This window comes from Camelina sativa, chromosome 11 (assembly GCF_030686135.1).
Source record: "Camelina sativa cultivar CO46 ecotype springtype chromosome 11, ASM3068613v1".
Taxonomy (NCBI): Eukaryota; Viridiplantae; Streptophyta; class Magnoliopsida; order Brassicales; family Brassicaceae; genus Camelina; species Camelina sativa.
The window spans coordinates 30984045-31010427 of NC_141890.1; the positions used below are offsets into that span (position 1 = coordinate 30984045).

Genomic DNA, 26383 nt, shown 5'->3' on the forward strand with positions numbered 1-26383 from the left:
TGTAACCTTGTTAGACGCACAATAATAGATAATTAGGTAATATGTGCGAGATAGATCGATTTAAATAAAATTATTATAAAATAAATTATTATCCAAGAACCAATATATGTTTGTGTAAAACATAATATATAATTAAAGTTTTTTGTTTTGTATTATTCAAATCTGCGTTTCTATCATGTAAAAAGTTACGTCACACCCATGAAATTTTTGAACGTAAAGAAAATATTGACAAAATGTTAGTATTTTTTTTTTTTAACATCTAAACAATTTTTATTAATATGAATCAGAGTGTACATGATCATCAATGAGATTACAAATACAACTAATGATTTGTGTAACAAAAATATTATAAAGCAAATTACGCGTTGCGAAATACTTTATCATCTTTGTCATTTTCGTCAATCTGGTGTGACTTTCTTGCTTGGGAATCATCTTTTTTTTACTGATGAAATACCGGTAACGCATTCGAAAATCATAGGCAACGATCCATCTGTTACATCGCAATACCTTCGGATTGATCAAAACTCTCATACAAAAAGAGATATCAATGGTCTTGGTTGTAATTAAAACCCATTGTTGAGGATATGGTATAAGCCATCTTCGGATTTTCTTCCATATATAATTGCTTATTATCACTTCATCTTCATCTCCGAATTGCCTCATTCTCCATGATAGTTTCCATGGACTGTTTCTTCGATTAAGGTTTGCTTGTCTCCAAGATCTGCATAACGCGGTTGCAATATGTCTTGAATTTGTCGATCCTTTTACTAACATGTAGTTAAACATGTTATGTTTCTTCTTCATTGGCCATCTTACACGAGTGTGATATGTATGCATTGTGGGCATTATTTGTTTGAAACTCCACACACCTTGACTCCACATCGCATAGAAGAAACCCATTGCTCCAAAGACGTTGTTGAAGATCTTCACGACAAATGCTTATGCTGTGATTCTGGGATCCCATATGCGTCGAGGGTCGCATATTTGCATTATAACACCATCGGCAATTTTTGCCGCTTCGGGATTACCCGGCAAAACACCGTGAATGAAGCACATCATCATCACACGGACAATTACGCCTCTATGGAGAGGAAAGAGAACCTTGACAGTGAGAAACGAAGTAGCGGCCATTGTTATGGAGATTAAGAATTGAGGCATACTCAACCATAGATTTTTTAACAAGGACATCATCATAACCAGATCGCCATGTTCTACACTGCCAGACAAACCCATCACCAAAAACTCATCTCTTATGCTACCATTCAAAACCATCTCCCTGCCAAGAGGGAGCACACAAGAGCAGTTGGTGATAATCTTTCAAGCAATCGGGACTCCGACTAAGATTTATTAAGATTACTTTAAACTACAGATGAAAAAAACTGGAAAAGAAAGTATGGCCGACGGAGTGGACGCTGGCCTACAGATAAAATGTTAGTATTTATTACAACATATCTTTTGTGTGGTTTAAAAATCAAATTTATATATTTTTATGTTTTATCGTATAATCAAAAAAATTTGTATGTTTCTGATTGAACCATAACAATATATATTTATTAATTTAAGAGTAATTTAATATATGTTAGTAATAATCGGATTCTAAAATAATTTTTCTGAAAATAATCTAATTTTTTTATTAGGCTATTTAAATATTTTGAGTTGATGAGTTTGTTAATATTTTCTATAATTGACGGAATATTGCAAAAAAAAACATTATGAAAAAATAATGAAACTCCAAAATATAAACATATTCGCCTAAAAATACACTTCACGTGTGAAATATGTTAACATGGTAGAGTTTTTTGTGTGTTTAAAGATCAAATTTATATTTATAGTTTGTCGAGTAACTATAACAATTTTGCATAATCTTATAATTATTACTTTTAAATTTATCATGATTTTTTTGGGTAATAAGTTTATTTATAATGATAAAGTTATGTTCTCAAAACTTTTAATAGCAAACAGAAGAATACACAATTAGAACACATATTCCTTTCCAGTTATCAATAATTCAATATTTCCATTTTTAATTAATAATCACTAAATATTGATATTAATTAATTTATATACTAAAATATATGTATAAATATATAAATAATCATACATCACTATATCCACTAATTTTATTGTCATTTTTTATATTTATGTATGAATATATATAAATCTATATTTATTGTAAATTAAGTTTTCTGTTAATGAATTGGAGATAATTCAAGAGTAATATACTCCTCTCTCCTCTCTATAATCAATTATAATAACTATTGAAAGCCTGTTGTTGAAATTACTATGGTATAATACTAACAAAAAAGGAACATTTCGTTTTATGTTAATAAGTTATATATATGTTCTTTGATATGTTTTTATAACTTTTTAAAAATATTTTACTGATTTTCAGAAATTAATATATTTTAGACTTGTATATTTTAGTAAAATTTTGCATTATAATAATATATAATTATTTAATTAGTTTGATATTCACAAACACCTGAAAGCCCAAATATATGTGAATGCAGAATTTTTCTTTTACACCATGTAGATGTTTACAGTTCTTATCTAGCAAGTATCTCTCCAAAAGTCCGGTTCACAGGTTCTATCCCAAAACAGTCATTCATTATGTGGCTTTGTTGACCAGATCGTATGCCTACTCTATCTAGACTGAGGAACTGGGGAATAGTAGAAGATGATACCTGCCATCTTTATGAAATTTACTTTGAGACAAGGGACCATCTTTTCCTGAGATGTCCTTACAGTTTCGACTTGTGGAGATGGTGCCTTGCTAGATTACAGATACCTTTCATAGGCTTCAACACTTGGGAGCGTTTCCTCCTTTGGCTCAAGACTCCTTTTACTGAAGAGAAGATGAACCCCCTAAAGCTAATCGCAGCTCAAGCGGTGATCTACTCAATCTGCCATGAGAGAAATGCCCGCAATTCACTGGTATCCGCACCCCGGTTGAAGGACTTTTCGCTCAGCTCGATCGTCGCATTCGAAACACCTGTTCTGCAAGACATTGCAACCCGAAGCTTCAGGACATGCTTTTGCTGTGGTTTCGGACCTCCATCCTCGCCCCCCCCCCCCCATCTATCTAACTCTTTATTACGGTCTTTGTATTGTTCTAGTATCGGGCTTGTTCACCCCGACTTTCTACCTGTTGCTGCAGGCACCACTCGATCTTTGTAACTGACAAACTACTAAGAATTATAATTCCAGAAATTTTAAGAAAAAAAAAGTATCTCTCCAAAAGTTTCCGACGTATGCCCGCATTAACTTAAATTTGTTAGATATATTATATATTTTTTTTTACTCAGCAAAAAGCCTCTATACCATTAATTTAAAACAAGGAGTTAAACTTTCGGTAGATAACTAGAGATTTTTTTAAAAAAAAGAGGAGAATGTCTTTCAAATTTTCTTTTCGATAATTTGTAGTTAAAATATTTACTATTTATATAGAAAATGAAAATATAGTTTTTCATTTTATTTCTGAGCATTGGATAATTTGTTATTCAAATTCATTTAAAAGTCTAAAGACTTGTAAACTGTGAAATCTAAAAATGCGTAATAGTAATATGTAATATATAATTCGGAAAAAAAAAACTATCATGTTTTAAGTGTTTTGGGACAACTTGTGTTTGAGTTTTCAAGTAGAGAGTTCAACATATAGATTTTGGAGTTTATAGTATCATCCTGATTTTATGTTTTATCTATACATATAAATTTATACAATTTTATAAGTTTGTGTTGAAAAAATAGACTATTTTCTCTTTAATTTTTTTTGTAAAAACCCCATTATGTTTCGGTTCCATCTTCTAATGAAATACGATAACTTCCAAAAAAAATACCCACTCCTAGTATGAATACAAGTTTCTTTGAATATCTAACTTATATCTGGTGGTATCAGTAGTGTTCAACCTCAAGTTATACGTTTAATCATATAAAATACCAAGCATTAAACAAACGATTAAAATTTGAAGTCCCATCGACATCCTCATAACCAATCATAAAATTGATAGTATATCTTTAATTTGATATAATTTACCACACTAACTATTTCGAAACGCAAAATGATATATCATTCTTTTACCAACCAAAAATGCAAGAACGGTGTTCATGACCATACATATTTTATAATCTAACACAACAAATCTAAAAAATTATATTTTATGTATGTTCATGACCATACAGAAACTATGTTTTTCAACAAAACTAACATTGAAATTCAAGTTGTGCGTTTAACACAAACAAACAACAACAACAATAACAAAAATTGAATGGTAAAAATGGAATAGATGTATACCGAAAGGCTACAACTGAATTTTGACATCAATCAGAAAGAAAAGTGTGATTAAAACAAAAGGCATAGAACAGAATAAAGAAATACACATTGCATTCTAACTAAATACACCAATCATTCGATAGAGTTCCAACTGCAAAGACTAGAGTTCCAAGCGCAAAGACTAAGAGACCAAAAGATAGGCACTAGTGTTGTAAAAAGATTAAGGCAGAGAGTACAACAAGTGGTAAAAACTAACATAATAATCATACAAGTGTATGATGCAAATTTTGAGAATGTCAGTTAACATGTTTGTACCGATCACCAAGGATTCAGAACATAACAGGAAACAAATCCATTCATGATTTAACAAAAATACTATCATAATCTGCACGAGTCTCAACTATGTTCATCTATTTCGTAAAACAAGAGAATTTATGACATTTTCAGTTAGCGTATAGATATAGTAAACACTCAAGCCAAGGGGTATACATTATAGAATCTATATTCATTAGAGTATAATGCAGCATTCTATAGTAAATGCATAATTCCAGTTTCACATGCTTAGAACAATCACCAAGGGTTTAGAGCATAACGCAAAACAAAGACATTCGAGATTCAATAATATTATTACCATAATGTGCATTACTATCACAGACATTTAAAAATAAGCAACTACAATAGATCCCAAGATGCATATATTTTATTAAATGAAACAAGTTATTTATACATACAAACACCAAAACAGAGATATTAACTATTAAGTAGTTTCAACACACAATATAATGTTTCAAAAGCCAAAGTAAAATCAACCTTTACTCAGTGGATGATGCAAAATCCTAGGATGTCATTCACATGTTTAAAACAATCACCAAAGTTTTAGAGCAGAAGGCAAAAAAATGCTTTCAAGGTTCAAGGAACACAAACACAATCTACATAAGTTAATCTACAAGAGACTCTACATCCACTATATAGAATACGAGAGCTTATGATACACAAGCACTGAAACATAGAGAATAGTAAAATTAAAATACACAATGCGCTCATCTAGAAACGCAAGCAATTTTTATGATTTTCAAACTGAAAATAGTACTAGTCTCTCGAATTGGAATCTGTTCCCAACTGCGTCATCATTAAGGGTTGATAAAAGCACCAGAAACTACCACTTTGGAGTTCAGGATGCTGTATGTGTCTCTCACTTGTGATTTTCATATACTAATTACAAACAAGTTTGGAAAGCACTTAAACAAAAATAAAAAGGTTTGAAAGCATATACCTATCAAAAGTCTTGACAATCTGAACACCGTGACTTGAGAAGCACATACCTGAAAGGAAAAGAAAAAAGAATTTGTTAGTCTTCATTTTATGTGAATGTATATACTTACCTCGTTGGGCTAACCTTCTTTAAGCCATATGTTGGTCCAAGTTCTGGTAATTTTTACCATCAAACAAGTCACAATCTTGTCTTAAGATTTATTTAGTCCGCTCCATCCAACATATCGCAACTCATTTCCTTACATGCATGCACTACCCTTCCAATGTCTTTTAACTCCTTTGTCTTATGAATCATTAAGCCGCAAGGTCAGTCATTCATGTCTTATGGTTTTTACCAGCCGAGGGTACCAAACTTTGAGAACTCTTTGGTTCTTTCTTCATGTCTTGTGGTTTTTACCAGCCGTGGGTACCAAACTTTGAGAGCTCTTTGGTCCTTTCTTCATGTCTTATGGTTTTTACCAGCCGTGGGTACCAAACTTTGAGAACTCTTTGGTTCTTTCTTCATGTCTTATGGTTTTTACCAGCCGAAGTACCAAAACTTTGAGAACTCTTTGGTTCTTTTATGTCATTCATGTCTTATGGTTTTTACCAGCCGAGGGTACCAACACTTTGAGAACTCTTTGGTTCTTTATTCATGTCTTATGGTTTTTACCAGCCGAGGGTACCAAACTTTGAGAACTCTTTGGTTCGTTATTCATGTCTTATGGTTTTTACCAGCCGAGGGTACCAAACTTTGAGAACTCTTTGGTTCTTTTTTCATGTCTTATGGTTTTTACCAGCCGAGGGTACCAAACTTTGAGAACTCTTTGGTTCTATGTCTTTTGTCTTAAGACTTACTTAGCCGTTGAATAAATCCAACGCAACCTCTTTTCCCATTCCCAACATGCATGCACTACCAAGCCAACAGTTCATGATTTTGCTCGGGACAATGTCCCCAAAATAGAATCTGACAGAACACCATTTGATTAGTGTCTGCCCATGATCTTTTTTGGGTTTTGAAAAAAACAAAAACATCAAAAACTAAAATCCCCGATACATAAGAATCCGCAAAACAAGAAGCCAGAACCAAATAAAGGCTTTGAATTCTTTGTTAAAGAGAGGATCTTTCTTTGTAAATGGATCAAGAAAACGAAAACCAAAACTAAAATATTGATTCCAAAACCACAATAATACAAAAGCCAATTGCTTAAATACAGGAAAAATAAATCTGATCAGATCATGAACTTAATCAGTTGTAATGGTTCGACTTCAATCCTCAAAACAAAATTGAAAAACAAAACACAAAACAAAAAAACACAAAAACAAAACGAGAGAGACAGAGTAATACCTCGACGAAGCGGAGACAAGCTTCCATGGATTAGATTCGAAACCCCTAAAACAAAAGTTAAAAACAACAAAGGATTAGTAGATTTCGAAACCTAAAACAAAATCACGAAGAGGTTCAGGGTAAGAAACTTACGAGGAAGAAGAAACAAAACGGATTGAAATAGCTTCTTGCCCGAATCAAACCAAACAACCCTAGATCAGATCAGTACAACCTATATATATATATAAGAATGATTAGTGAGTAAAGTAAATCTAGAAACGGTTTCTAAGAAACCCTAAAAAAACAAAGAACACGAAGAGGATCAGAGGAGTAAGAACCCTAACCAAATCAATCACGAAGGAGACCAAGCCCAGCCGATTGTTGTAGTTTCGTTCTCGAATCAAACCAAAAACAAAACCCTAGATAGATCAATACAGCATACATAAGAGCGAGCGATTACAAAATAAACTTATCAATCCTAGAAACGAATTCACGGTACAGAGAAATTGAAATACATACAACTAACCTTAATTTGAAACCAATCATCACGAAGGAGACGAAGCCCAGCCGATTATAACAGTTTCATGCCTAAATCAAACCAAAAACAAGAACCCTAGACAGATGAACACAAAATATATAAGAGCGATTACCAAAAAAAACTTATCAATCCTAAAAACGATTACGCTGATTCAGAGAAATTGAATACATACTACTAACCTTAAGATTAATTTGAAACCAATCTCCCCACGAATCGTCGAAGACTTCTTCTTCTTCTTCTTCGACAATAAGAAGAAAAAAAAAACAAGAGAGAAGAATTTTGGGAAAAAGAAGAAGAAACCCTAAAAAAACACACACACACAGAGGATCGGAGGAAGAAACCTTACCAAATCACCACGAGAAAGAAGAGTCCCAGTCGATTGTAATGGTTTCGTGCCTGAATCAAATCAAAATCAAAACCCTAAATCAATATAAGAACGATTACACAAAAATTTATACAATTCCTGAAAACAAATTAGCGATACAGATTGAAATACATACTAATCATAAGATTACTCAACGTGAATCTTCTCAGCAGTCGTCGAATCGAAGCATTCTTCATGCGAAAACCCCGAAGCGAGAAAAAAAAAATTGGGCTAAAAAGAAAAATAAAAGCGTTTCTTTAACCCCGATATCGATATGTATGTACAGTATATCGCCGACATAACGCGTTTCTTTTAACAGTTATTTTTGTATATGGATCGACCGTTGATTCATCATATATTTTAATCTAACGATTCTGCATTTTTCACTATTAATAATGATATAGTATTTCATTTTAGTAATAATTGGCAATATAAACAAACACAAAAGCAAAAGCATTTTATCTCAAACGGGTTTGTGGTTATCTAATCTCGATAAAGAAGGTCCAATAAAGTTCATTAGTTAATTACGCCAGAAGTCATTTTAAATCAATTGTCTTTCATATGTGCCTATTTTTTAGACTTTTTGCATAAAAGGTACATATACATTACTAAATAGTACTAAACTTAGATTATTAAACAATAACTTTTGAAGTTGAAAATAAATTACGGCTTTATGAAAATAATTTTTAAAAACAAAATAGGGCCTCAATTGTATTTAGCTTTAGGCCTCATTTTAGTCCTTATGTTTCTGATATATATAAACAAAAAAAGTTTATAATGAAAAATAATCTTTTGAAGTAGTTGCAAAAAAAAAAAACTTCATGAGGCTTCGTTGCACTTTACAATTTTCATATTGACTACACAAATGAGTGATCATACTTAAATATAATTTATTGTCTCTATTTCGAAATTAGGTGACAAAGAAGATTTGTGTAGCAAAAAAAAAAAAATAGTTGAGGTTTATGTTGGTGGGTTCTCAACCTTCAGTGAGCTTCAGATCTGCTAAATTTCAAAGAGGATATTAAGATTAGCCTTCTTAATGCAAGTGGATACATTGGTGCCGGAGTATTTTAAGAAAAAATTTTGGATTCACTCCATCTTATTCACCCCTTCTTAATCAACTAATCAAATTACAACAATACCATGTCATTATATTTTAAAAATAAATTAAAATTAAAATAAAGGATAAAACATTGTATTATTTCAAAGAGATTAATGTAAAAACAACATATATAGTTTTGTTAACGTGTGAAAATATCATGTAGCTTAAAAGTTTGATATTTTAGTGATACTGTAAAAAGTGATATACAATTTGACTTCAAAAAGAAAGGAAAAAAAAAACTGGTTTATATTAAGAGAACATTTGGTCTAATAACAAAACCAAAGCCATTGCCAAACCGGTGTCAAAACCAGGATTAACAACAAGATCAAAAACATCTGAACCGAACCGGACTCCTTTGGTTCTGACCTCTTTCCTTTTGATCTCAACCACTGTCTTGTTCAATGGGACGTGCACAATTTTACATGATTTACGTTTGTACGATCCTTTGATGATGTAAGAATTCTTCTTATCGAACGATCCTGAAAATACGTATGCTAATATGTCGTATTTATTGCTCAGAATATTCATCTTTAAGTTCTTCCTCATGTACCAGATCGGGCACTTCGGTATTTTTGTTTCTCCATTTGTATCCTTTGCTTCATATATTCCCCAACTATTTACTAGCGCAATTTTCTGGAAAATACAAAGGGAACTTTAATAAGTGATCATGATGACTATAACATTTAAAACGACTCAAAATAGTGTCTATAGTCTGTAAAGTGGCTTCGAGTATTGTCTGTAAAGTTGCACTAGGTAACAACACGCACTATATACGGTATAAAATAATTATTAAATATTTTTACTGTAATTTTTATTACAAATCTATTTTATTTATCGGTAATTGGAATCTAAAATTCGATTGGGTATATATATATTACATATATAATTTTTTATAATAATTAAAATTTAACCTGTAAGAATTATTATAATATTAATCTTATATTATCATATCATATGAACAAAAAGTTTTAAAAATTATTTTAAAGATTTTATGAAAATGTAATTAAAAAATATAATTAAGTTAGAAAAAGAATATAAAAATTTAATTTTGGGTGTTAATTATATTTTTGAAAAAATATAATAGTATTTAAATGTGAATATTATATTATTAAAAACTGATGACAAATAAAAGAAATAGTGTCTGGAGTTCTATGAGTACGATAGCTATTTTGTGGGTGAATGTATTTTTTTTTAATATATTAGGGATTGAGTAAAAATGGATATCTAGATCGACGGTGTAGTCACGTGAGTCAAGAGTAGATTTTGGTGACATTAAAAGTCAAACATATAATACTCGGAGATTCTAGCTAGACGTCGTTATATGCACAATTATGATTATGAATACTTTTATAGTCAAATCTTTTATGCTGAATGAAGTTTTGTATATAAAAATATTCCCAATGAATATGACGGGTTATACGAAATTCTTGCCAATAGAATTGTCCACATGCAGAATACTTATGTAATTTTGACGTGACCTATTGTGGACGGTGTCACGGTTGTGTAGTTGGTCCTACTCAATCTTAATTTATACTAAGAGTATTCATAATATCTTCGTTCATGCATATCTTCAATCGCTAAAAACAAAACGTCTTCTACAAAATCGGCTAAAAAATGTCTATCAGCAAAAGTAAATTTCTCTACATTAATTCATCGATTACAATAATTATCAACATATATATCGCGACCTCTCAAGTATTTACAAATTATCACAAATCTGAAGATAGTTGGCAAATCGATCCGATACTTATAGCTAGAGTGATCGGTAATTAATTAAGGATGGTGGAAATCAAAATTCTTACGATAATAAAAGTATTTCTACACCTCCTTTTTTTCGTATAAGTGCAAAGATGTATGTTAATTCAGATTTTGTAGACGTGGTTGATTCTTAATTAACAATCTAATATAATGTCAATGTGATATTATAAAATTCTAAGAGAGAGGAGGTGTTTGTACAATATAATTCACATAATTATCTAAAACACGTTCATATATATGATAGAAGTTTCTTGTAGAGTTGTAGATAATGTGCCATGTGTATATGTTACCTTGGTACGTTGGATGAGGAGGAGGGAGTTTCCATCTTTATCCATAAGGATGAGTTCACCGGGTCGGGTTCGGGCATAATTATCGACCCGGTAAATCAAATCTCCATTTGAATCTATCACCGTGAATCCTTCGCAACTCACCAAAAGCGATTTTCTCCACACCGTGAGTGTAGTACACGCGCCTTCAGGCTCTGCTTTGGAGACGGTGACTTTGGACTCCGGAGACGACGGTGCATCTTCACCGTGGACCGACGACCTCGACCGATGCTTCAAGAAAGGGAACATGATCAGTTTTTGGTGTTCTTGATTTACTATTTTAATAAGGTCTGGATCTAATTAATCTCAAAACGAATATGGTAAGGTTAGGTGTATGAGAGAGATTTATATAGAGATCTGATATGTGTGTGTGGATTGAGGAAAGATATTAGCTTTGTTATATTATATCATTGTCTTATTATTATATTACTCAGTGTATTTTTGTCTTCCTTATTGCAACTTGCGAGGGGTTTCTTAAATATCGCGACTTGATATTTGAATGCGACAACAATAATAATTTACTGATAAAACTGTATTTAATTTTATTTATTTCTTATTAAGTTACAAAAACAAAACTTTAAATCTTATTTTAAATATGGGTCACAACTTTTATTAGAAAAATACTTTAATATGTAAAGATATAAGTAACATTTTCTACGTTAGAATATGTTCGTCATATTATACACCGGAAGGAAAAGGAGATTTTCCCGAAAAACTAAACCTCATAAAAGAGAACCGATTAAAATTAGAAATACAATTCACAATTTTTAAATTTAATTCAAAAGAACACATAACATTACACCGAAAATTAAAGCAACACGACTTAAAATTAAAACGAGACAATAATTTTCAAGGAAATAAAATGATCTTTTTTTAACAAGAAACTAATGAATGAGATTTATCAAAGATGTTCGAGACCAATCCAATGATAACATCTATCTCTTTCTATCATAATGAGAATCAAATTCTCCAAACCAAGACCTAAAAATCCGAAAAGCAAGACCCATAATTGGAGAATTACATTTGACTTTCGGATAGACGACGACGACATTCAGCGCCAATGAACGCTTAGATAAAAAGTCTTCCAAAAAATAATAGACTTAAACAGATTTCGAAAAAAAAGACAAGTATAGAGATCTAACCCCACGATTCATACTATTCTCGTAAGCGAGAACGACGACACGAGCTGGTGAACACCCACAATGACCCACAACAACCAACACCAAGTGGAGAGACCACCAGTAACTAAAGAATCTAAACCCAATTTCAAAACAATCAAAGCTTCCTCTTGAAAAGGAAACGAGCCATAAAGGATCTGATGGCTAATTCAAAGAGATAAAGAGAGTGCAGAAAAACAAATGTTAGACTGACTAGAGCCCAAATCCAACATTTACCAGCGACATAGAAGTGACTACAAACATCATAGCAGGAACTAGATCTAGGCCGAGGAGTAAAAATGGCATTTTTACACAACTCACACTGTAGATATAACAAATCCACCTCCATCATGTTCGCTAGAACCACCCAAACAAATCTGGCCACTCGACCGCTTCCACAAAATCTCAGAACTACTATTCAAAATAGACCGACAGTTCTTCAATCGAAAGCCAAAAAAACTATAAACGAAAGGCAAACTGTAGAGAACAAATGCAGACCTGAAAGTTGTTGATGGGTAGGACGAACTCTTGGATTCCTTTAAACTGCATAAGTTTTGTTTATCCAAAAAAGATGTCTAAATTATATTTTTCATTTATAAAAAAAATATAAAATTTTGTTTGTTAAATTCATATTGAAAAATTAATACGAATGAAGTTGAATTCTCTGAATTATATATATACTCATCCTTTGTACTATAACTCAAACATGTATATACATGAAATAAATTATCAAAATTTTATTACTCCTTATTATGTATGTGTGACTTAGATCTTGTATAATTTTGACGAAAATCCTCATTATGGGTATGGTATATTCTTTCTAGGAACTCTTTTGTCGAAATCGAATGGAGGTGTGGCTACCACTGATTGGGTAATGACTAGCAGGTAGTCAGATTTTGGTTTTGTCACGCATGGGCTTTTGGATATATTGATTTTGGATATCTAATATTTTATTATGTAAATATAGAAAAATCAATTACTGTATTAGGTAAGAACTTTAATTAAGATTATGCAAGGGTCCCAAATCAAGCCACGTAATCTTGTTAGACCCACGATAATAGATTTTTTGAGGTCTCCAAGAATCTCTTGTCTTCGAATCTTTCCTTTTTCTGAAAAAGAAAAGAAAATTAAATTTAAATCTCCTTTTCTTCGTAAAAGGTTTTGGTTAGGTAAAGAGGATAATTCTCTTCCACACGAATTGGTAGAGAAAATTATAATATATAAGAAAAAATAATTAACAAAATAAAATGGTGGAATTTCATTTCACATTAGACGAAACTGCCATAATAATTTGAATAATCAATCATATTGGAAAAGTACATAGATAAAATAAAATATAAGTGAGACCTTTCATTTTCAAACCTGATTTTTGTTGATCTTCGGGTTTGCCGTTTGCCATATGCCATTCCTACATAAAATATTTTCCTTCAAGAGTGATGTAGACACAGTGGAGGAGCACACGTGTTAAACCCGTGTCATGACTCATCACTAAAATGGGCTCCACAACAGAGAAGTTAATTTAGCTCTCGAGGCCACCAGACCAGAGTAATCAAACCCACGTGCGTGAGACCCCTGACCTGTCTCTCTTCTTATCTTTCGGGTCTTTCGAGTTCAAGATTTCTCGTTTTGCTTAACTCTTGGGACATCAAGAATTTGGGGCCTTAATTATAATATTAATTAAGTCATCAACAAAGTGCAGTGATCATACAATTAGTTAAGCTATCAACAAGTGCGTCATCATCGATCTAGAAATATTCATCGCTGGTGGTATTGGATTAACTTATATACAGTCTACCTTAAGAGGATATATTGACAGATTAGTCTAAATCTGATTATTTATTTTCATACTATATTTCTTAAGTTTTATAGTTACGGTAGCATAACATGGTTTTGAGGGCAATGTTTTACCCATCTTTAAGTGACATAAGAAATGTTAGAGCATTTACACAGCTAGCTGCTCTGATGAGTTCTCTTGTAATTGGGTCTCAAAAATTAAATAAAAAACTCATATTTCGGTCTATTAAATTGAAAATCGATTTTGCAACTTGAGCAACTCATGAGCATTGCTACGTGGCGTAATGGGATTTGTTGATGTGTAAAATATAAAAGGTAATTTTTTCCCCTATTTTCTGTTTTCTTTCTTCCCCAACTCACTTTCTCTGTTCTCTCTCAGACCCAAACGACGACTCCAAAGTAATTCATCTAGAAACCGGAAAATCACTCGATTCACCTCGAATCCTTTGATTTTTCCGGCTACAATTGGAGGGTTGTTGGTTTACGAAAGCGATGGCCACTCCGATCGGCTAATTTTGGAGATTTGACGTTTCGGTTCTCACGATGACCTACCTCCTTATGCGACAACGATGACGACGGTTTCTTCTGATGGCCTAAAGCCAACGGCGAGGTCCACCGGCTAATGAATCGAACAGAAAAGGTTCGTCTTCGCATTTCTTACTTATTGCATACTGTTGTAATTCATCTCATGTCTCCTTTAAATATTAGGGTTTCGGTTAAATTCGATTGATTGTAAGAGTGGTTAATGTTTTCTGTCGATTTGTCTGATTAGTTGTATATTTTGAGATTTGTTTGATGTTCAATTGATTTTGAGATTTTTTTGGAGGGTTAACGGGTTTCGGATTAAATCGATTGAGTGTCTGATAGATGATATCAATTTTGTAATATATTCTAATATTTATCTTCTATTTTTATAAAGAGATATATTGTATAAATATATTAGATTTCCGATTTTGTAAAACAAATTTCATTTTTTTTTAATTTTCGTTTAAAAAAAAATAAAACTTAGAAAAATGGCAAATAGATCCAGAATTGATTTTCATTAATAGAAAAACAGTAATTTTAAGTTTGAAGATGAATGTGGTGCGTCTGCATCTGAAATAGGGGAAAAAAGCTTATTCGAAAAAATTATAAGGGTAAAAGAAGTCTATTTTTGTGAGAGTTAACGTGAGCCATCTTGACTTCTCCTTTAATATACTAGGTTTTGAACCCACGCTACGCGTGAGTTTATTTAATATATTTTGATAAATATAATATATGATTAATAATAGTTATGAAATATTATCCTATAAAAACCTTTAAATTACTATTAAGAAAAAAAAATTATTTCAAACACACAATTTAAAAAAAATATAAAATATACGTTATACTCTTTTAAATTTTAAATCTAATAAAAAATCATGAATTTATACTTAAAAACGCTATACTATTTTTCTTTCTCTTCTTCGTCAGCTTCTTCACATTCTTCCACTGAATAATCATTTAAAAGCTCTTTTTTAGACTACCACACAACTTGTTAACCAATCAAACTCCACGATTAAAATCATTGCCTCTTTTTTCGTTAAATTTGTGCAATTCATAATAACCAACATAGTCACCAAATGCACTCAATTATTGATACTTTCACTGTATACTTACTCGGTTTTAGATTCACATGTATTGAAACTTCTCAAATCAAAATCCTTAATATTACAAAATTGTAAATTCTCAAACCAAAATCTTTAATACTACATAATTATAAATTATTTGGAAAGAAAGTAATATGAACAAATGTATAGCTAAGAAAACATATGTGCTTGTCGTCGATCCTTCTTCTTTAAACCCCAAAACTTGACTCAAACAACATCAAATCTAGGTCTTGCGACGTCAATCCTTCTTTCTTAGACCTAGAAATACTGAAAGAATATCAACTCATCTATAAAGTCATACATAAAAACATGTATTAACACTCATAAAATATAAAAATGCAAATGGAAATAAATAAGATATTCAAGATAAATAAGATATTTGAAAATTGCATATATAATATTTAATAATACTTATACTTTTAAATTTTTAATAGAGTTTAAATATTTATAATATTTTAAACTTTAGATATAGTTTAAATATTTGTAACATTTTTTTTTAGAGTTAAATATTAATGATACTTAAACTTTTTATAATATTTTAAACTTTCTATGGAAGTATTTATAGTTTTTTAAAACATTCTATTATGTTTAAATATTTATAATATTTGAATCTTTTAAAATTCAAATATACCAAATAAACCAAATAAAAATTTTAAAATTCAAATATTGGCTAGAAGTTTTAATTTACTATAATAAACCAAATAAAAATTTTAAATTTGGACGCTTGATAAATCAAGCTTCATGTTCATTCGTAGTTGGAAGGATATTAGTCTTATTTATAATGGTTTCCAGCCATCGTCTAAACTAATCTAGCCAATGTGGGACGTTGTACATACACTTATTTATAAGTATTATAATATAAAAATTTTACATAATTACAAAAAATTTTAATATTGAGATGGTTAATCCCGATTAGTCATTTTAAAAAAACTTAATAGAAGCAATTCTAAAAATTTTTACAAATGTAAATTAGTGAGAGATGTGGAATCCCTATTGGCTGTTTTAAATCCTATGTGGACAGCTTTAAAAATTTATAGGTTCTTCTTTTATATAGATTAGATGTTATAGTTACATAATACACTATCTCATGATTGTGTTCATTTTCTATTTTTAATTTTATAATTGGGATTATTAGGCTAATTATTTATATTAATATTGATTGTTTCTTCATAGTAAAAATAAATTACAATAAAGATAAGATGCGGATGAGTACAGCTAGCCAAACCCATGTTAGTAGCTTTATAAGCCTTAGGGCATCTCCATCCCTTATATATGTCCAATGTCTTAACATTTTTAATAATTAATTTTATTCTTATTTTATGTTGAGTGTCTTTAGTGTAGATGAAATGTCTTCAAATAGCATTAAAATTAATAAATAAATTTGTTTAAAGACACTTACAATAAAACGAGGAATGGAGATGGTCTTATAGAATAACATTGAGTTGGTAGATTTGAAAATTCTTCATTTTTTCGTTTTACTCTTTTTCTTGTTTTACTATTAATTAGCTAAATTTTGTTTTTAGTATATGAATATGATCCATTACTCGACCAGCTTTAGTTTTTTTTTTATCAACACTGGACCAGCTTTGGAGAAGAACTTTTTAGTGTTTCACACCATACGATCTCATAAAATATATAACTTAGTCTCTAAGTATTTGATAAATATCAGTTTAATTGGATTATGAAATACGTTAAAACATTTATTTCAACAATATAAATGCGTAAAAATATATTAAGAAAAATATCAACATTTACCAAACTACTCTTATTATAAAACAAAATTACTTACATAACTTTCCTTTCATTAAATATAAAGTTATTTTTTAAAAGTGTTCTTTTATATACTAATAAAATTCTCAAAAATAGCACAAAAATAAAAAAAAAATCCAAACTTAGCACAATATTTCGAAAATTCTAAAAATAGTACTAATTAATTTTTCAAAACTAAATCCTAAAATTCAAAATACTAAACCCTACTCCTCAAAACTATACCCTAAATGTGAAATTGAGAACCCAAACCTTAAAAAAAAAATTCTAAAAATTAATTTTAAATATTTTAATGTGTTAAATAGTGTTATTTTTGGAAATTTATGAAATGTGTGTTATAGTTGTCCATAAAACTCGTTTTAGTGCTATTTTAAGGTATTTCTCTATATATATTATCAAGATATTCCGACTACGATAATTTTTTTTTGAGAAACAAACACTATCTTCATATTGCCAAATTGTATAATAACAATTGTTTAATCTTTGTTAATATATAAATGAACTACTTTTAACAACAATTGTTTGAAGTATGAAATATAATATTTAGTTCTAAAGTGTTGCATATAGTTGCTAAATAAATTTCAAATTAATAATTTAGGATGTCTGTTAGTAATATCTTACGAAAAAACAGTGTTTTAAAAAGCATGCTAGGTGGCGTCTAGACACATGTCTAAATCTAGGCCTGGGCATTCGGTTAACCATTCGGTTTCGGTTCGGTTGTATTCGGTTTCGGTTATTTTGGATATAGTAATATAGTAACCATTTGGATATTTATGAAATTTCGGTTTAGTTCGGTTCGGTTTCTTTCGGTTCGGTTTCGGTTTGGTTATTTAAATAAATAACCATAACTAACATAAATTATATTAACATTAACCAAATAAACCAAATATAACCAAAACTAACCGAATATAACCAAAATTAACCAAATATACAATAACAAAAATACAAAAAAGGGAAAAATATTGATTCAATTTTACAAAATAGTATTTAACTTTGTAAATTCAAAATAATAACATTTACATATATTGATTATTTAAAATATTTAATTGTTTTGAATCTAGAAATAATTTATATTTTAAGTTTATTTTATAGTTTTGCATAATATTAAGTATATAATATTTGATATCTTCTAGGTTTTCGGATATTTCGGTTAACCATTTAATTGTCGGTTCGGTTCGGTTCGGTTTCGGTTAGTTTGGATATAGATTTTTACTAACCATTCGGGTATTTGAAGAATTTCGGTTCGGTTCGGTTTAGTTTTTTCGGTTCGGTTTCGGTCGGTTATTTGGTTATCGGTTATTTTGCCCAGCCCTATCTAAATCGAACAGAGAGAGAAGACACGAGACTATAGTAAAACACTAAACAAAGTAATTAAAGGGCATAATACAAACAAGCCCATTTGATAAGCCCAATACAAATGAAATCCGCCGACATCTAACGTTCCTCGGTAGCGTTACCGGAAATTATTCACATCGGCTCATCAATCATCTATTAACGACCGTTAGTTCCACGCCAAATATATTAAATCTGCTACCAAAAAAAATAAAAAAATTGATTTTCCACCGTGGACAGTCACCTACTCGAGGCTCGGATCCGAATCCAACCAACGGACTGGATTGAGTTTTTCAAATCAACGGATGAGATTGAGTCTGACGTACACGCTCTCTTATTTGTCACTGTCTCACACAGAGACACACTCTCTTCGATTCTTTCAAAAACAAGTAAGCGAATTAGGGGTTTTTTCTTTCCTTTCGTCTCGGAGGTTTCTAGAATCACAACAATGGTGGAAGACCACAAGCACGAGGAATCGATCTTGGAGAAGATTGTTGAGAAGATCCATGGCCATGGTGACTCCTCTTCTCTTTCAGATTCCGATGACGATAAGAAATCTACATCGTCTTCGTCGTCGTCCTTCAAGTCAAAGATCTACCGACTTTTCGGGAGGGAGAAACCTGTTCATAAGGTTCTCGGTGGCGGCAAACGTATGGATCTATCTCTATATCTTTCGAATTTAACTCTGTTTTTTGCTCGATTTAGTATAATATATAGTGATTTTGCTCGATTGAGTATTTTATGTAGCGATTTAGCTCGATCTAGTATCTTATACATATCGATTTTGCTCGATTTAGTATCTTATACAGTGATTTTGCTCGATCGAGTAGTTTACTAGTGATTCAGCTCGATTGAGTAGCTTACATAGTGATTTGCTCTTATTTGAAGCTGATATTGAACTCTGTTTTTGCTCGATTTAGTATCTTATACAGTTGTTTTGCTCAAGTTAACATAGTGATTTAGATCGATTGAGTATCTTATATAGTGATTTTGGTAGCTGAGTAGTTTATATAGTGATTTTTGCTCTTTATATGAAATGCTGAAATTGAGTTTGTGTATGTAATTCTTTTACTTCATTATCTTGTTTGGTGGAACATATGCTTAACGCTTGTGAAAAAAACTCAAAAAAACTTTGCTAAATCTGGATTCATTGTTTGCTGCATGTAGCTGCTGATATATTCCTTTGGAGGAACAAGAAGGTATCTGGTGGAGTCTTTGGTGCTATAACAGCGTCTTGGGTACTATTCGAGTTAATCGAATACCGTTTCCTCACTTTTCTCTGTCACTTTGCCATGGCTGCTCTCGCAGCATTGTTCTTGTGGTCTAATGCTTGTACCTTTATCCACAAGTAAGTTTTTGAAACCATCCTTGGTGTATGAGATAACGATGCATCAACAACTGCTTGATTAACTGTTTATACATTCTCAGGGCAACTCCTCGCATCCCGGAAGTTCACATCCCTGAGGATCCTGTCCTTCAACTTGTTTCTGGATTAAGGATTGAAATCAATCGTGGCTTTACCGTTCTTAGGAACATTGCATCAGGAAGAGATCTCAAGAAATTTATCTTGGTATTTTTCATGTTATTTACCTCGACGCAAACCGGTTTCTTTTTTTCTTTTTCTTATGTTTCTAGTAAGTTGCTAACACTTGCTTGCACATCTTTTAGGTAATTGCTGGCTTGTGGGTATTGTCCATTATTGGCAGTTGCTGCAACTTCTTGACATTGTTCTATATTGGTAATGATTCATATGCAATCTAATTGCTTTCAATCTGACAGGAATCACACTTCCATAGCTTGATAATTAGCCTCTTTTTTTTTTGCTTCCAGCTACTGTCCTTCTCTTCACCATTCCTGTGGTTTACGAAAAGTATGAGGACAAAGTCGATGCCTTTGGCGAGAAGGCTATGAAGGAGATCAAGAAGCAATATGCAGTACTCGATGACAAGGTTTTCAGTAAAGTCTTGAGCAAGATTCCAAGAGGAGCTTTGAACAAGAAGAAGGATTAAGGAGTGTATGTTACTCTCATTGGAATCGTAGTAATGGTTCAAAACATCTTTTGTTAGAAGCTGTTGGTTGATAAACCCTTTTGGTCGGTCTCTTGTTATTATTATTATGTTCATTATATGTTTGGGGTTTTTAACCAAAAATATTTAGAGTATGAGAGAACAGATGGATGTTAATTAATTATTGTTGTTGGCTATTTGTGTTTGATTCATTTCTAAGTTTTTCGCTCTTCACTGCTACTGCCTACTGGGATCTTACTTTACCTCATGAGAAGAACTGTTTCTCTTCTGCTCAGCCTCCTTTCCTTCTTCTGAAGTAAATCCCGATCAGGCATTATTAATTACATTGCCTTGCTTGGCAGGAGAAACTTTATTTTTCTGGTATTGCTTCCTAGTCCAAGCGCCTTTTTCACCCCATCATCCCTAACAAGTCTCTCCAGCCGGGTACACTAAAACCTCTTCCCCATCATAAGAATGTAATTTTGGTTAATAATATTTACTTTAAAGAAAGGCATTGTTGATTACCCTGAGGCTTGAGCTAATATGGATCTAACTTTATAAATTACATAAACACGCACACACACAAATGATCATAACTAACAACAAAAACAGTCAATAAAATTCTTTTCTTCAATTAAAAAAATGATTACTTGTATTTCTTTTTCTTTTTCAAAAACCTTTTTGTTTTGTTTTGTGTGTGTTTCGTTTGAATTATCATAGTAGGAGTTGTGAGAGAGTCTCTATACCCTTTATAGGAAAGTTAAGTTTATGTGTGACTTTTGGTTTTCATAATAGAATAAGACTTTTGCTTCTCCGATTTCCAATGCTACGAGTTGTTGGATGCAATTCAAATTTGGAATAACATGAGTTCATATCGAGTTTGAGTTAGTCTAATTAATGGTTTCTTGCTTCGAGAAAGAAAACAGAAAGTATATTGTATAGATAACTTACTCCTTCTATATAAAAATTTGATTTTATAGAGTTTTCACACAAATTTAAAAATATAGTTAGTGCTTATTAATAGATGCACTATTTATAGTTTATCTCTCACAAGTCATAATTATTAATTTATCAAATTTTAAAATTATCAATTAATCGTAGAACGTATGTGCAAAATATTATAATAACTCGATCATAACTAGATTAACAAGTGCAAGATCTTTTACCAGTAGGTATTATTATTCAACTAGAAACGTTTATACTAGATATAACACCAATAGTCAGGATGGCCGAGTGGTCTAAGGCGCCAGACTCAAGTTCTGGTCCTCGTAAGAGGGCGTGGGTTCAAACCCCACTTCTGACAATTCATATTTTTGTCCACTCAAAATTTGATTTAGTTTAATTAATATATAAGAAATAGTACATTTTTGTTTTTTTGCATGTATATAATATATTTATTATTAATTTGATTTAGTTTAATTAATATATAAGAAATAATACATTTTTGTTCATATTTCATGTTTCAATATTTTATATCACTTTATAATTAATGATAAATATATTATATACATGCAAAAAAAACAAAATTCAACAGACGATTTCTTAATTCACGGTGAACCTAATAACAACAAATTTGTTCATCTTTTTTTTTTTTTCTTTGGTCAACTAACCATTTTTTATCAAAAGCAAAAACTTAAACCCAATCCAGTAATGAAACAGTGAGAAAAAAGTCCGGTCAGTTTACCAAACCGTAGTCGTTAACCAACTATTTCACTACCTATGGTAAACCATTCCCTGAACTGAACCGAACCGAATCGAACCGTTCGTTTTTAACCACTGATTCAGTCAGAGTCTTTATCAGTTGAAGCCACTAACTCCGTCGTAGCCAAATCCGGAGCTGTTCCGGTGCCGTTGTACTGCTGAATCACCAAAACCGAAGCTCTCGTCGATGATTCCGGCGAAATCAACAAACTTCCGACAGGTCCAAGCTCTGGGCACTCACTGTTCTCCCTAATCGCCAACGCAATCTCGCCACCTGGCACTCGACCAACCAGAAACAGATTGCTCCGCCGTACTTCCTCAATCGCCGATCTAACATCCACGGCGGCGTTTTCAACCCTTTTCTCCACAAACTTGATCGATTCATCCACCGACGACTTCTTCCTAATCTCAGACATAATCTCCTCATCCCATTTCAGATTATGCTCGTTGTCACCCACTTCCACATTAACAACCTCTCCGACTCTCTCCGGCGCTACCACAAATCGGAAAACAGTTAAAACGATACCGGGATGCTCCGCCATACGTAACCCATAAGCCAAGGCTTCACGGTCATCACGACCACCGAAGAAGAGAACAACAACAGAGTAAGAAACGTCTTGAGCTGAGACTTGACTTGAGCCACCGAGTCCACGGTCAACGAATATACCAACTGAGCAAGGAGCTTCAAGCAGAACTCTCCTGTTCACCCAACGGTAATCGCCACGTGTCGTCTCTAACGAACCGTCGAGCTGTTGATGCTTGTGAAACGGAAGAATCACAATGGCTGTTCTTTTTCTTGCAGCTGTTGTGCAGATGTCTTCGTGAATATCAGACATCGATGAGATTGCTGTCATTGGTCTGACATTGACTCTGCTCAGCTGTTGAAACGCTTGGAAAGCAACTACCACTTGGTCTGCGTCTGCATTGACTCCTCTTCTGTTCCAAAAGGGCATTCCGTTTTTGCGGACTTTGTGAACCATTAGGATAGCTGAAGATCTCTCTGATAGTTCCCTTAAGTGGAGAGCGTAAACGCAGAGTCCTTCGCCTTTCTCGATGCCTCTTGATGCTTCCAAGAGGTTTATTATTGAAGGAATGCTTCCGGCTCCGTGGAAACATGTGAGGATTCGAAGCTGTGTGTTTGTGTTCTCTCGTTCTACCGTCCTGTTTTTGTATTCTCCTTCTTTCTTGGCTCTTCTTGCTGGTTTGTAGACTGCCATTACGACTGGTGTGGTGATGAAGGTTGTGAAGAGAGCCATTAGAACCATTATGGCAAATGTCTGATCATTCAGAACCTGACGAAACATCAGCAGAGAGAATTATTTAAAGTTATAATCTTTGGACCTTTCCTGACGCATAATTGTTATAAGATTGGAAAATGGTTTGTACCTTTCGATCTTTTCCTATGTTGAGGACGATGAGTTCGACCAGTCCTTTAGTGTTCATGAGGAATCCTAATGTGATAGCTTCTCGCATTGGTATCTTGAAGGCGAGGGAAACACCGAGAGTCCCAACAATCTTACCGAAACAAGCTGTGAATGTAACTAAAACAAGAAGACCCCAAGACTGAGCTCCTTGAATTGTAGCCACATTAGTTTTTAGACCACTCGCTACAAAGTAAAGCGGTAAGAAGAGACCGGATACAAGATCCTCCACCTTCTCGACGAGTGCACCAGCAAAAGGTCCTTCCTTTGGGATCAAAACACCGACCACAAAAGCACCAAACATGGAATGAATACCAATGGCATCAGTAATGAATCCACAAACAAGAACCACAGCCAAAGTGGCGCAGATGTAGGTTTCTTCGATGGGTTCTCCCTCGTGGCACCTCCGGGCAATCCATTTAAAGATTGGCGGAATGATGAAAGCAGCACCAATCACAAAAGCGCATCCAGAAAGGAAAACCCAGAGAGATACAAGGGGAGATGTATTGGATCCCGAGAGAGCAATGGCAAGAGCAAGAAGAATCCAAGCTGCAACGTCGTTAACAGCAGCTGCTGACATTGCAAGCCGTCCTATTTCAGTGGTTAGAAGCTTTAGCTCAGCTAAGATACGAGCCAACACAGGGAACGCAGTGATGGAGAGTGCCACACCCATGAAAACTAGAAACGCAGTACTATCAACTCCTTTGGAGATTGTTGCTTTCAAAACGAATGAAGAACCAATGCCAAGAGCAAACGGAAGAGAGATTCCAGCCATGGCAATTCCCAAAGCCTTCTTCCCGGTGTGACGAAGAGCTTTGGTATCAATCTCTAGTCCGGCAAGGAACAGGAAGAAGAGAAGGCCAAGATTAGCCAGAGTTTCTAGAACAGTCAAGCTTTTCTTTGGGAACACAGCATCAAGAAAGACCTTTGAACGGCCAAGAAGAGACGGCCCAAGCATAATCCCACCCTGTCATAATCATCAACAACAGACCACTAAATCATTCACCTAAATCGATACAGATTAAAAAGAAATAACGACAAGAGAGGAAAAACATACAATGACTTCAGCGATAACACGAGGCTGCCTCAGAGGTCTTAAAAGGTAAGCAAGAAGACGAGTGAGAACAATAACAATGACGATCTGAAGAATCGCAAGAGGTAACGCAAAGTCTATTGGGTTATCCCCTTGGAAAACTCCATTAGAGGTTGCTTTCATAGGAGCAGGACAAGCTTTTGTAGAATTCGTAGTCGCCATTCTTCAACTTGTTTCTTCAAAAAACCCTACTAAAGACAAATAAAGCTTCGATCTTTATAAATTTTTAGATAAACTTGGAATCCAATTAAAAAAGAAACAGAACAAAAATCAAAATGGTATTATCCTAATAGAATTAGAAATAGCTAAAACAAAAGCATAACAGATTTTATTTTCAATTAAAGATTCTCGAAAAAAGATTAAATATTTTGATACATGCATATAGAGTTGCACCAAGACAGAAACAGAGAACGGGAAAATTAGATTCCCTAATTACACAGCATTCTCGAGGAAATTATCTCGAAATTAGCAGGTCAAAAGCCATGATTTATATACCTGTAAAAATCAAGGCATTGTGAAGAGATTAAACGAGAGAGTGACTTACCTGAAGAAATTAGCTGATCTCACTAGACGAAGCAAGTAGTCGGACTTAAAATAGTTATGCTTTGGAATGAGCCGACATGTGACCAGATCAACGAGAGGAGGAGGATGATTCGTGGAAATTGCGGAGGCGGAGAAGGCGACAAAAACAACACAAGGAAAAAAAGTGTACAGAGAGAAGTTGGATCGATATTGACTTGAAGATTACGACTTAAATAGAGAGAGAGAGAGAGAGAGAGAGAGAGAGAGAGAGAGCGATTGTGATATGTGAGCAGTGGTGTCTTCTTTAGTTACAAGTTACAACAAACAAACCATCTCTCTCTCCCAGTCGTCCATTTTTTTCAGGTCCCTCTCTCTCTTTTGGATACTTAATGCTTAGTCACCACTTTATAAGTTTATTATCTCATCATAACTTTATAATGATATACTATGTTGGTGCACCCAAAAAAATTCTTTATAATGGTGTTTGCAATTTTCATAAGAGAGTTCAATTTGGTTTTTTTTCTTTCTAGTGTTTTGTTTAACGAAACTAGCTGAAAAGGAGGCACCGAAAAGGAAAAGAGGTATCTGATAAAGTCAACTTTTGTTTCCCATTCCATCCAATATAATACTTTTTTTAATGGATTATACAGTATAAGAAACTTATTATACTGTATTTTCATATAAAATTATAAAACTAGATACTTTCAAATAAAATACAAAAAAAAAAAAAAATAGAGTGATTGTAGTCTAGTAGCAAATTATAAATCTACAAAAATCGACATAGATACCATTACACCAAAGATTAAGTCATGTTCCCTATTAATATAAAGATTTGGCTAATTCACCAAATAGTTGTGACTCAATGCTAACAAAAGAAACAAGATACAAAAGAGAATTAGAATCTATAGAGTATACAATGTACATGTGATAATATTGGTCTATGTCAAAAGAAAAAAAATGTGATATTCTCTCATCTCTAGATGTAGAATCCGACTCGTTCCAATTCACAGATAAACTAAACTGGAA

The 26383-nt window shown here is 32.7% G+C and overlaps 4 protein-coding genes and 1 non-coding gene across 14 annotated transcripts; 2 read left to right on the forward strand and 3 right to left on the reverse strand.

Moving 5' to 3' along the window:
• Positions 1 to 242: 242 nt before the first annotated feature.
• LOC104724525 (uncharacterized) lies at positions 243 to 8034 on the reverse strand. 9 transcript variants are annotated; one of them, XR_757703.2, is made up of 11 exons: positions 7887 to 8034; positions 7733 to 7782; positions 7566 to 7621; positions 7375 to 7436; positions 7193 to 7267; positions 7002 to 7080; positions 6870 to 6914; positions 5667 to 6488; positions 5544 to 5592; positions 2685 to 3145; positions 243 to 1276 (listed from the first exon to the last, which is right to left on the reverse strand). XR_757703.2 is itself a non-coding variant. In XM_087470951.1 (10 exons), the coding sequence occupies exons 8-10, from the start codon at positions 5710 to 5712 to the stop codon at positions 940 to 942; spliced, it is 432 nt and encodes a 143-aa protein (XP_087327077.1). In that variant the 5' UTR covers positions 5713 to 6488; positions 6870 to 6914; positions 7002 to 7080; positions 7193 to 7267; positions 7375 to 7436; positions 7566 to 7624; positions 7733 to 7782; positions 7887 to 8034; the 3' UTR covers positions 243 to 939. The 9 variants fall into 9 exon arrangements, 2 of the variants coding, with proteins under 2 accessions (XP_087327077.1, XP_087327076.1); XR_015570446.1 differs by having other exon boundaries at positions 7566 to 7624; XR_015570445.1 differs by having other exon boundaries at positions 2685 to 2997; positions 7375 to 7461; positions 7566 to 7624.
• An 889-nt stretch (positions 8035 to 8923) lies between these two features.
• On the reverse strand, positions 8924 to 11356 carry LOC104724526 (protein LURP-one-related 17-like). The gene is made up of 2 exons (XM_010443021.3): positions 10901 to 11356; positions 8924 to 9485 (listed from the first exon to the last, which is right to left on the reverse strand). Exons 1-2 carry the CDS (start codon positions 11183 to 11185, stop codon positions 9102 to 9104), a joined length of 669 nt encoding a protein of 222 aa, XP_010441323.1. The 5' UTR covers positions 11186 to 11356; the 3' UTR covers positions 8924 to 9101.
• Positions 11357 to 18900: 7544 nt separating this feature from the next.
• Positions 18901 to 20817, forward strand: LOC104724527 (reticulon-like protein B4). Its single transcript, XM_010443022.2, has 5 exons — positions 18901 to 19264; positions 19782 to 19962; positions 20043 to 20184; positions 20283 to 20352; positions 20445 to 20817. Exons 1-5 carry the CDS (start codon positions 19063 to 19065, stop codon positions 20621 to 20623), a joined length of 774 nt encoding a protein of 257 aa, XP_010441324.2. The 5' UTR covers positions 18901 to 19062; the 3' UTR covers positions 20624 to 20817.
• Positions 20818 to 21839: 1022 nt separating this feature from the next.
• Positions 21840 to 21923, forward strand: TRNAL-CAA (transfer RNA leucine (anticodon CAA)). The gene has a single exon. It is a non-coding gene; the product is annotated as a tRNA-Leu (tRNA).
• Positions 21924 to 22013: 90 nt separating this feature from the next.
• Positions 22014 to 25772, reverse strand: LOC104724529 (cation/H(+) antiporter 18). 2 transcript variants are annotated; one of them, XM_010443024.3, is made up of 4 exons: positions 25380 to 25772; positions 24800 to 25026; positions 23708 to 24709; positions 22014 to 23613 (listed from the first exon to the last, which is right to left on the reverse strand). In XM_010443024.3, the coding sequence occupies exons 2-4, from the start codon at positions 24995 to 24997 to the stop codon at positions 22402 to 22404; spliced, it is 2412 nt and encodes an 803-aa protein (XP_010441326.2). In that variant the 5' UTR covers positions 24998 to 25026; positions 25380 to 25772; the 3' UTR covers positions 22014 to 22401. The 2 variants fall into 2 exon arrangements, with proteins under 2 accessions (XP_010441326.2, XP_010441325.2); XM_010443023.3 differs by having other exon boundaries at positions 24800 to 25023; positions 25380 to 25764.
• Positions 25773 to 26383: the final 611 nt, after the last annotated feature.